The following is a 12,492-nucleotide window of genomic DNA, read 5'->3' as shown; positions in this document are numbered from 1 at the left end:
AAGGAGGACACCAATATCCTAAATGTATGGGATGCAGCAAAAGCAGTAATAAGAGGAAAATACATAGCAATAGAAGCTCACATCAAGAAAAAGAAAGAACTCAAAGAAACAACCTAATCTCGAAGCTCAAAGATCTAGAAAAAGAACAACAAAAAAACCCCAAAACCAGTAGAAGAAAAGAAATAATAAAAACCAAAGCAGAAATAAATGAAATTGAAACTAAAAAAACAATCCAAAAGATCAACGAAACCAAGAGCTGGTTCTTTGAAAAAATCAATAAAATAGACAAACCCCTAGCCAGGCTCACAAAGGAAAAAAGGGAGAAAGCACAAATACACAGGATCATAAATGAAAGAGGAGAAATCACAACGGACACAGCAGAAATCAAAAGAATAATCAGTAACTACTATGAACATTTATATGGAAACAAGTTTAACAATCTAGAGGAGATGGACAAATTCCTACAACTCTACAATCACCCAAAGCTAGATAAAGAAGAAATAGAACACCTAAACAGACCAATTACAAGCAGCGAAATTGAAATGGTAATCAAAAACATCCCCAAAAACAAAAGCCCAGGATCTGATGGATTTACAAATGAATTCTACCAAACATTCAGAGACGAATTAGTGCCTATCCTTCACAAACTCTTCCAAAAAATTGAGAAGGAAGGGACAATACCAAACACGTTCTATGAAGCCAACATTACACTAATACCAAACCCGAACAAGGACAACACAAAAAAGGAAAACTACAGGCCAATCTCCGAATGAACACTGATGCAAAAATCCTCAATAAAATTTTAGCTATCAGAATCCAACAATGTATCCATAAGATAATTCACCACGACCAAGTAGGATTCATTCCAGGGACACAAGGATGGTTTAACATCCGAAAATCAATCAACGTTATCCATCACATCAACAAAAAGAAATATAAAAACCATATGATAATATCAATAGATGCTGAGAAAGCTTTCAACAAAGTGCAACACCCATTCATGATAAAAGCCCTTGAAATTCTTGGGATACAAGGAACATACCTCAACATCATAAAGGCCATCTATGACAAGCCAACAGCCAGTATCATCCTCAATGGTGAAAAGCTGAAAGCAATTCCATTAAGATCTGGAACAAGACAAGGATGTCCACTCTCACCACTGCTTTTCAATATAATACTGGAAGTCCTAGCCAGAGCAATAAGACAAGAGAAAGACATCCAAGGAATCCAAATAGGAAAAGAAGAAGTCAAACTATCACTATTTGCAGATGATATGATAATATACATAGAGAACCCCAAAAACTCCACAGAAAAACTAACTCAACTCATCAATCAGTTCAGTAAAGTGGCAGGATACAAAATCAACACGCAAAAGTCAGTAGCCTTCCTATACACAAACAATAAATCTGAAGAAGAAGAAATCAAAAAAACCATCCCTTTTATTATTGAAACAAAAAAATTAAATATTTGGGTATAAATCTAACAAAAGAGGTAAAGGACCTATACAAAGAAAACTATAAAACACTGTTAAAAGAAATAGAAGAAGACACAAAGAAATGGAAAGACATCCCCTGCTCATGGATTGGAAGAATAAACATTATTAAAATGGCCATCCTTCCAAAAGCAATATACAGATTCAATGCTATTCCAATCAAAATTTCAATGTCATTCTTCAAAGAAATAGAACAATGATTGATGAAATTCATAGGGAATCACAAAAAACCCCGAATAGCCAAAGCTCTCCTGAAAAAAAAAGAAGGGAATGGAGGCATCACACTCCCAGACTTCAAACTCTACTACAAAGCCATAATCATCAAAACTGCATGGTATTGGAACAAGAACAGACATACAGACCAATGGAATTGAATAGAAAATCCAGAAATAAACCCACAGATTTATGGTCAACTAATCTTTGACAAAGGAGCAAAGAATATGCATTGGAGCAAAGAAAGTTTGTTCAATAAATGGTGCTGGGAAAACTGGGTCGCTACATGCAAAAGAATGAAGCTTGACCACTACCTCACACCATACACAAAAATCAACTCAAAATGGATTAAAGAACTAGACATAAGACCTGAAACCATTAAATATATAGAAGGAAACATAGGCGAAATACTATGTGATTTGCACATCAAAGACATCTTTACAGACACATCACCCAAAGCAGTGATAGTGAAGGCAAAGATAAACAGCTGGGACTACATCAAATTAAAGAGCTTCTGCACAGCAAAAGAGACAATAACAAAAACAAAGAGAAATCCCACCAACTGGGAGAACATTTTTGCACCCAACACTAATGATAAAGGGCTGATCACAAAAATCTGCAAAGAGCTGATGAGACTCAACAACAACAAAGAAAAGAATCCAGTCAAAAAATGGGCAGAAGAGCTAAAAAGAAACTTCTCTGAAGAGGAAATGCAAATGGCCAACAGGCATATGAAAAAATGTTCAACATCACTTGTCATCAGGGAAATGCAAATCAAAACTACCATGAGATACCATCTTACACCAGTGAGAATGGCACATATTAAAAAAACTAGCAACAACAAATGTTGGCGAGGGTGTGGAGAAAAAGGAACTCTTCTGCACTGTTGGTGGGAGTGCAAACTGGTCCAACCACTGTGGAGAGCTGTGTGGAGATTTCTGGACCTACTAAACATAGAGCTTCCATATGATCCTGCAATTCCACTCCTAGGTATTTACCCAAAGGACACAGAAACATCAATTCCAAAGAGCACCTGCACCCCTATGTTTATAGCAGCACTGTTTACAATAGCTAAGCTTTGGAAACAGCCCAAATGCCCAAAAATAGATGACTGGATCAAGAAGATGTGGTACATATATACCATGGAATATTACTCAGCATTCAAAAAAGATAAACACATGCAATTTGCAGCAACATGGATGGCGGTGGAAGGGATCATGCTCAGCGAAATAAGCCAGAAAGAAAAAGAAAAATACTGGATGGTCTCACTCATAGCAGGAATCTAGAAAACTTAAATAAGGGACCAGGAAAATGAATAACTATAAGAAAGTGAAAATCAAAATCAACAAAAAACTATGAACCAGAGACACTTTTAGGGGTGCGGGGGTGGGAGGGGAGGGATTGGGGTCAGAATGGGGGGGCTGCAATTGTATGGGGAATATAAAAATAAAATTTATTATTTAAAAAAAAATAAAAAGTAAAATATGGAATTAAAAAAAAAAAGATTTTCCTAACTCACATTATTTCTTCTGGAAATACCTTATTATTTTGTAAAACTGTAACTGGACCTAGTATACACTAGTATATGTTATAGATACACGAGGACTCTCTCTGCTCAGTTTTGTGGTAGTGAGTGGAGAAATACAAAATAATTCCTTCCCTGGAGGAGTTCATACTTTACAGGGAATCAGCAGAAAGTAAGAATGTATAGAACATGTTAAAAGAAAATGTCGGTGCCAAACAGAACACAGAGTTCAAAGCAGGGAGGCTCAGGTTTGTCACAGGCGCAGACAGTTAAAACATGTAATGAGAGCAGGATTTGGACAGTGAAGTAGAGATGCAAGAGGGAGAGGCCTAGGGTCAGAGCGCTGGCAGCGTGCTGTCCACATATAGTGAGGAAGTACCACGGGGTTGTAGCAGGGTGATGGGTTATGGGATATAGGTGGAAAGGTTAGGATGAAGGACTTTGATTAATTAGTTTGACCTACCAGCTCAGTGGAGGTGCTGGTAGGAAACAGCTCAGTTTAATAGATCATTTACTAAGTTGAAGGATGAGTGTAAGAGTAATCAAAGTAGTAATGATAGGGTGTTAAAACTACCTGTATGCCAGGGAGGTGAAAGAATGGGTAGTTACCAGGATCCAGAGATTGAAAAGGCTCTGACAGGAGCTAACCTAGTATTGGGGGAGGACAATGGCTTTGGAAGACTTTGTAGATTGCTGGGATGTGTGTGTGTGTGTATGTGTGTGTGTGTTTGGGGTGGGGGCAGGGATAAGTTGGCTGACTCCATTCTCCTCTCTCCCTCTGATCTTCTTGCCTTTGGCTAACTCTAACCAGAAGTCAGAGGAGAAGGCATGCCAGTGACCCAATCCATACAGCTCAGCTATCTGCACACAGAACAGGTGGGCAAGGGAAGGAGGGGATATTCAAAAGGACAAAAGAAGATGCTGGAATCTTTTGAAAGTCATTGAACAAGTCTCAACATTAGAAAAGGAATATTTCATATTTATTAATCCAGCTGCAAGGGAAGGAAAAGTTTAGAGGCAGGGGACTCTACTAGGGAGATCAGATTTGACATTTTCCACAGTGTAAATTAATAAGGACTTGGACCAGATTGTTGGTAAAGGGAATAGAAATAAAGTAACCAATGTAAAAAGCATTATAAAGAATTTTCAGTAATTCATATAGTCAAATTTGTGGTATTATCATCTTTGGGTTTAGATTGCTAAATATTATAAAATATATGCAATTTGTGAATTTAAAGTTTGACAGCATCTCCCTTCTTTAATAATTTATCGAATGTAAATTTATTTCCTCTCTCTTTTTTGCATTTTGAATTTCTTATTGACATGCAGACCTTGTTGAAGATACAGATCAGTGCTTCTATAATTTCAGTTGAAAAACACTAACAACTTATAGAATGCCAAATGAGAGTTCAACGTTCAGGTTTCTCTCTGATTTTATTACATATTTTCTTCAGGTAAATAATGGTTTATCATAAATTCTGAAAATCAAACTATTCTAATTGCTCTATATCTTATAAGTGAAAGTGCACATGAGATATTTATCACACAGTAATGAACTTATTTTATCTGCAAATATCTATCTCAATCGATAAAGTCTAACCATTTCCCTTTTATGTAGTCATTTATCTTTAGCAAAGTATAGGTATAAATTGTCTGTCAGAATAACCTACACAGATTTCAGTTACTGACATAATATCATAAAGGTACAATAGCTCAGTCTCACTCCATTATATGATCTTTCAAAAGTCAAGAGCGTGCAGCACTCTATTTTAGGTACTTACCTTTCAGGAAGTTTCTCTGTTTTATTCTCTGCAGAAAGATAAAGAGTAATTTTACCAGGAGATAATGCCAACTGAAGAGGTAAAATCTATTTTCATTCCCTTTTCCCTTTAACTTCACTTCACTTGTCTGTAGAAAGTTAGTTTGCAAGAATAAAACTCCTTTTGGCCTTATCAGATACCTCCAAGTATTTCTTCAACTAACCCTTATGCTCTGAAAAACAATTCAAAGGGGCAGAGGCTGGTAGCTTAGGAGCCCTTTGGGCAGTGTTCCAAATATACAGTGGCTAGGCTCACCTGCTGAAGAAGATCCAGGTGCTCTTGGAAATTGCTGAAATTCTTCCCAATATCAAAGAGGTAGAAAACCTGCTGGCAGATGCTGACCCAGTCTTCATGTTCCCCTGTGTCAGAGATGAGATCCAGAAAGATAGGTATGCTCCCCATACTGCTTCCTGACACATTGCAATGTAGCGCCATTAGGGGTGCAAAATGGCCACACGCTAAGACCATGCCCTCTCCCTAAGCCAAGTGCAATACTATTGGCCATTTTTGCTTTGTTGTGTTTTGTACTGTTATTATTTTTTTACACTGAGGTCTACTTGGTTCCCCCATATTCCTGCTATAAGTGAAACCATCCTATATTTTTCTTTTTCCTTCTGGCTTATTTCACTGAGCATAATTCCTTCCAGTTCCATCCATGTTGCTGCGAATGACATGAGTTTATCTTTTTTCACCACATACTCGCCAACATATGTTGTTGCTTGTTTTTTTTTTTTTTTTTTGTGCCATTATTTTTTCTTGTACAAGAGCTGGGGCACAGGCCAGATGCATGGGAGGGTGAGAGGATTCACCAGAGACAGAGCAGGGAACTGAACAGACAGAAGGACTGAACTACACTGCTGAGGGGAGCAGCGGGTGAGACAGGAGAGGTCTGCCATGCCATGTGGGTATCTCCCTGGCAGGCCAGAAATCAAACCTGCACTGTAAGGCTGCGGACAGCTTCACAGCGCTGTTCAAACTGCTGCACCACTGGGGAGGCCCTTTATGTACTATTTGTTGTAAGAAGCAAAGGGATTTTAAGACAAAAAGAAGCTCAATTCATTTAGAGCAGCAACCTGACAGTATCCACAAAACCAGGAGTCGGTGCCTTCCCCACTACCTCCCATGTGCCACAGAGTCTTCACATTGGGGGAGATAGTGAGGGTCAGCACACCTGGAGAGTGATGGAATAACTTTGTCCTGGAACCCTCGTTTGTGAATATGATCTCTCCAGACAGGCAAGGGTCAGAGTTGGAATGCCCTTCTCCAATCACTAGTCAATCTTTCCATGCCTGTGTCTAGTGGAGTCTGCATACTATGCAAGAAGGAAACACACGGGTGATTTCAGATTTGTTATGTGTCCAGTCCTAGCAAACCAGCTGCCTTTGTTACCCTTCTTTCTTACAAAAGTTACATTCTCTTTGGGGCTGGTATTTTACCTTTCATCTTTTTCAATGTACCCAATAGTTTATTTCAAAGCCCACTGGAATGCCAGAGAGTGAAAAATGACAAAAAATCAACTAGACTGCCTTTGAGTGTTTATGACTTTGACTCACAGTATCCTTGTAAGAAATATCTAGAAGGGTATGATGTGAGTACCCTTCTGTTTGCTGGTTGGACTCATCCTTGGGAGTGTTGCTTTTTGTCTGAAATTAAGCCTTCATTTAATTTTAGTCCAATTGAAAGCTTGTTTTTGGTGCTCCCTTTCCTGCTGCCCTTTCTCTGATGTCCGGGACACAGAATGTCTTTGCACCCATTAAAATCTACTTTTCACAAAGGTTCTGAGAAGACTTTCTCCCTGAAGCACAAATATCTGAAGTAGCTTGAAGAATGATCTCCCTCAGGCATTGTAGTTTGTAGGAATCAAGATGTAGTTTATAGGGACTGGCAGATTTTCTTTAGAATTTTTAAGGAAAAGATTTTTTTTGGCAGCCCTCTAATGTCATTTTTATGGCTTCCTGGAAGCTTTCCACATTCCAGGGGGCATAGAATCTTTCTGTGACTGGAGCACAGGTGCACCAGCCACAACCCAGAGGGTTCCCCCCTTCTTACCCAGGGAGCATCAAAAGAGGTTTTGAAAGTTGAGGCATCAAAGAATCTCAGGGATGGGAGGAATCTAAAAACTTCTCAAAGCTGGATTTTTCTAACTCCTTGATTTGTCTGTCCTGCACTAATCTACTAGGAAGAATTTACACAAGGATTCTACAGAAATCCAGAGCCTTGCCTCCCTAGTTTTTCTTTCTTTTTTTTTTTTTTACTTTTTTTTTTTATTTTTTACATCATTGGTCATTTTTAAACAATATTTGCTTCCCCTCACTCCCTCAGGTGTAGTCCCCATAGAGTTTCCTTCACCAATGCACCCGTGCACCATCACCTCAGTCCCCTGGTCTCCTCCCTCCTTCCCTCTCACCCCTCTCCCGCCTCCTCCCCTGCAGTTTGTCTCTTGTTTATAATTGTCCGTTTTTGCTTTGTTGTGTTTTGTACTGTTATTATTTTTTTTTACACTGATGTCTTATTTCATTCGCCTATATTCCTGCTATAAGTGAAACCATCTGATATTTTTCTTTTTCCTTCTGGCTTATTTCACTGAGCATAATTCCTTCTAGTTCCATCCATGTTGCTGTGAATGGCATGAGTTTATCTTTTTTGGTTGCTGAATAATATTCAGCAATTGTGTATATATGCCGCATCTTCCTGATCCAGTCGTCTATTTTTGGGTACTTGGGTTGTTTCCAGGTTTTACCTATTGTAAACAGTGCTGCAATAAACTTAGGGGTACAGGTGTTCCTTTGCATCAATGTTTGTCTGTCCTTTGGGTAGATCCCTAGTAGTGGAATTGCTGGGTCATATGGTAGCTCCATTTTTAGTAGACTGAGGAAACTCCAGACAGCTTTTCATAGTGGCTGGATCAGTTTGCACTCCCACCAGCAATGTAGGAGAGTTCCTTTTTCACCACATCCTCGCCAACATTTGTTGTTGCTTATTTTTTTCATATGTGCCATTCTTACTGGTGTAAGGTGGTATCTCAATGTGGTTTTAATTTGCATTTCCCTGATTATAGGAGATGTTGAGCATTTTTTCATATGCTGGTTGGCCATTTGCATTTCCCCTTTGGAGAAATGTCTTTTAAGTTCTTCTGTCCATTTCTTGACTGGATTGTTTCTTTTGTTTTTGTTGAGTCACGTGAGTTCTTTGTATATCTTTGTGATCAGTCCCTTATCAGTTGACTGGAGTGCAAAGATTTTTTCCCAATCAGTGGGGTGTCTCTCTGTTTGGGTTAATGTCTCTTTTGCTGTGCAGAAGCTTTTCAGTTTGATGTAATCCCAGGTGTTTATCTTTGTCTTCACTATCACTGCTTTGGGTGATGAGTCTTTAAAGATGTTATTGCAATGTATGTCTTGTAGTGTTTTACCTATATTTTCTTCTATATATTTTATGGTTTCTGGTCTTACGTCCAGTTCTTTTATCCATTTTGAGTTGATTTTTGGCTCGGTGAGAGGTAGTGGTCTAGTTTCATTTTTTTGCATGTGGTGGTCCAGTTTTCCTAGCACCATTTATTGAACAAACTGTTCATGTTCCATTGCATATTCTTTGCTCCTTTGTCAAAGAGCAGTTGTCCATATAAGTGTGGTTTTATTTCTGGGCTCTCTATTCGGTTCCATTGGTCTGTGTGTCTTTTTTTTTTTCCAATACCAAACTATTTTAATTACTATGGCTTTGTAGTATAGCTTCAAGTTTGGAAGTGTGATGCCTCCTTTCTCCTTTGTTTTCATCAGTAAGGCTTTCACCGTCCTAGTTTTTCATGGGTGCTGGCTGGCCAATGCCTGAAATCTGACCACAGAACTTCACTTTCCTGTTGAATGCTATCCCTAGGCTGTGTGACAATGTAGGAAGACTCCCCAGGGAACACATGTCTTGCAAGCCAGTCACAGCCCCAGCAAAGTTATGCACATTTGGAAGGATTACACTAGGCCAATGGGGTGTGAAATTGCCCACCCCACAGTGGGCACACATGAGCTGGAGAGAGAACCCACTGGAGTGAAAGTCAGGCTGTGTGGGGTCCTGACCCTGCTCTGCTGCCAACGGGGCCTGTCACCTACTCCTCTAATCTGTACAATGAGGGTGTTGGCTCGATGATCTCTAACCAGTGTGTCTAAAACTTTTAAGTGCAAATAAATTACCTGGGGTTCCTATTAAAATGCAAGTTCTAAAAGTAGGTCTAGTGTGGGATCTGAGTCTGTGTACTTCCTATCATGTTCCTAGGTGGCTGTGAGGCAGCTGGTATGGGGACAGCACTTGTGCAAAAACTGGGACTCCCTCCACAATTAATCTTCTCTAAGTCCACATGACTGTACAAGAAAGATCTAGATTTTGATTAAGCTTTTGATATTGGGGTGGGAGAAAGTGAGAGAGAAGAGGAGAGACAGGGAGAGAGGCACAGACAGGACACGAGCTGGGGCTGGACTTGAAGGGAAACAACCACAAAGGAGAGAGTTTGCTGGGTGGGGGCACAGGGCCACAAAAGGAAACTAGTAGAAACAAGCCTGCTTTTTTTGCCTCTGTGTTTTGGAATGAGCACGTTAACATTTTGCTCCAGTTGCTGTAAGCACTGGGGAAAAAAATAGCTCAATATTCCATTTGATTTGAGGAATGTGGGAGCTTTCTCCCCTAAGTCTGAAAGATGTCAACACATAATTTTGTAAAAGCAGCTACAAGAACAATAAGTGGGTTACTCTGTCAAAAGAACACCACTTTGTGGCTGGGTCTTATTTCTTGTTTCTTTGTGAACCAATTTGTTAGACTTAAGAAATTCTTGCTGATGAATAGTAAAATTTCATATCACCCAAGAGCAGCCATAAAGATCATGGGCTGTCAATGCTGTGGGGAGAAAAACAGTAGTTTGTTTGTCCATGGAAGCAAAGAAGAATGTGGCAAACTTAATCAAGAAGAAAGAAGTAAGAATAATATTCAGAGCTAAAAATTTGGTTGCAGCAATAAATAGTTGATTCTACAAATACCTGTGACGAAAGTGGTGAAGAATTAGAAGTTACATGAAAACAGTCAGTGTTAGTCATGTTCATATTTAATGTGATGCTTATGCTGTATATGTATACTTCTACCTGTGAACAAATGACACAGAATTTCTGGTGTTATTATCTGATCACTGTGTAGGAACTTCCAAAATGAGTGACATACATATCACTATCTTTTCACATTCTCAGTGGCTTCTTTGCCTTCTGATTCCATCAACAAACATTTAGTAGGAATCTGCTATGCAGAGGTGCTGTGCCAGGACCTCAGAATATTCATATAGTGTACTTGATTTCCTATAATTAGAGTCCTCCTGACTGTGATCCAGTACGTGTCATTTCTTTGTGGGCATGGTTTCTCTCAGAAAGCAAATATATCTTTATTTCTGCAAAAAAGAAGACCTTTATATTTTTGAGACTGTCAGTTAATTATGTCTCCAGAACTGTAAGACCTGCCCAGATTAACTCAACCCTCGCACATCTTACAGATGTAAGTACTAAAGAACTTTGTGGATGCTGGTATCATGAAATACATTCTATGTTTCATATGTGCAACCCTCACAGGTTACCTTGAAAGGGCTTGCTCCAGTCAATGGGTCTGATGTCCAGCAAGGTGATGTGCTTTTTGGAATGGAAGTAAACAGTGTGACCAGGATAGAAATCAGTGAACTTCCTCAACTTTCACATATAAGATCATTCTCCTCTCCCTTCCTGCACCCTCAGCCTCCCTCCCCTTAAAGAAGCAGCCATGGCATTTTTTTCATTCATGGCTGGTAAATGATAAGGGCAACCACGGACAGCTGTGGTGTGATTAAACTCTATAATGATTTCTGGGAATGCTGTAAGAATTCTATGATGCTGTCTTGGTGTTAAAAACAGCACTGTAACTCTGCTGGAAATCATAGAGCTGTGTTGTAAATTTCATTACTAGCCCAGCCTTATAACATGGCAACAACTCCTAATTTGTGATCCCTCTGCACAAGGATATACCTCCAGGTTTCCAAGCTTCATGATTTTTTGCTGCATTAGCAATAAGCAACTTGAACTTATCAAGAAAGGAGAGAGGATCTGGATTGTAATGTTGCTTTTGAAAAATGAAATCTTAAGTCATAAATCAACTTGAATCATATTCCTGACGTTGCAGTCATCCTGTGCTTCTTACTTCATAATAACAACATTAAAATTCAAAATTGGGCTTAAGCAAAAATAAAATAAAGGGGAAAACCCAGATGCCAAGGCTCTCTGGTGACTTGTTGAATGCCCAAGTGGTTCTGTGTGGCACAGGATCATAGTTGTAAATATTTATTATTCATTTCTCTCATATTATTTGGCTGATTTTGATATCTCCTTTGACTAAATGAGAGACTGAAAGTTTTGGGTTTGGGCTGAAGACAACCTGCAGATAAATGAAAGGGAAGGGATGAAAAAAAAAAAAGTCTAGACACACTTTACCCTTTTCCTTACTTCTCAATCTATACTAAGCTTGAAGACTGGTTATAATTTGTTTCATGGATTCCTGTGAACAGATTTGAGCTCTAGTTGCTGCAAATGCCAACCTTTTCATTGACGCTTTGCCAACTCAAATATTCATCTCATGTTTGATACTTTGTATGTGTTTGCATTATTTTCAGTTGCCTTGATTCTTGGGCATTTTCTATGTCTTCAGTTTTCAGTTCCAGAATGGTCTATTTTAATGGAAGTATCTGTATAAGATATATATATATATATAAACATGATAAATCAATGAAATAAAGTAAAAATTAGAATCCTCAGGTTCATAAAAATTTGACTGGTATAATTGCCAAATGTAATATTACAGTAACAAGGCATTTTCAGGAATAAGGTAATAGCACAATCCATTGATTGAGTGTATTTTTAAAGAAACAAGTGTCTCAAATAATCTTGCCTTTAGGAATTGCCAAATATTGAAGCCATTTCCCATACATTCTCTAAAAATCACTCTCCACTTAGCACTCAAGCCTCCCCAGAGATGCCTCTTTTGATAGACATTATAATTCAAGTGGGGAGTGATACAGCATTGTGGCACCCAGAGGTGTACTCTCGATGAGGAAGTAGAATGCTTCTCGAAACCTAGGGACACCATGTAACAAAGCAGCCCTCCTGCCTATTAGTGGCAGCCCAGGATTTCTATGCAGGTGGGGCTCAGACGTTGGCCATCCGGTTGAAAGCGAGTTGGCAAGGACATGTATTAAAGTTACAGCTACAAAGCTACTTGATATTTTAGGGAGATTGTGAGAGGAAGGATGAAGAGAAGGGCAAAGAGAGGAATTCAGCAGAAGATTTAACTCCCTAAACCATTTCTTCCTTTTGGTACTGTTGTGTCTGTAAAGGTAGATTTCATTTTTAACTCTCTAGACCTTCCATAGTAATAGTGTAGATTCATTAAGCATTTTG

The 12,492-nt window shown here is 38.9% G+C and overlaps 1 protein-coding gene across 1 annotated transcript in view; it reads right to left on the bottom strand.

Annotated features, from left to right (window-relative positions):
* IMPG1 (interphotoreceptor matrix proteoglycan 1) overlaps positions 1-12,492 on the bottom strand; it is a gene marked incomplete at both ends in the record, with an annotated part of 111,692 nt that overhangs the window by 81,675 nt on the left and 17,525 nt on the right. Inside the window, 3 exon segments of the mRNA XM_084258648.1 lie at positions 5,012-5,039; positions 5,306-5,439; positions 5,442-5,468. Of these exon segments, the coding sequence (XP_084114774.1) occupies positions 5,012-5,039; positions 5,306-5,439; positions 5,442-5,468 (189 nt within the window).

The sequence above is a fragment of the Talpa europaea genome (assembly GCF_964194135.1).
Source record: "Talpa europaea genome assembly, chromosome: 2".
NCBI classification, from domain to species: domain Eukaryota; kingdom Metazoa; phylum Chordata; class Mammalia; order Eulipotyphla; family Talpidae; genus Talpa; species Talpa europaea.
The sequence above is the reverse complement of the archived record's forward strand: the minus strand, read 5'-3'. Positions and strand labels throughout refer to the sequence as shown.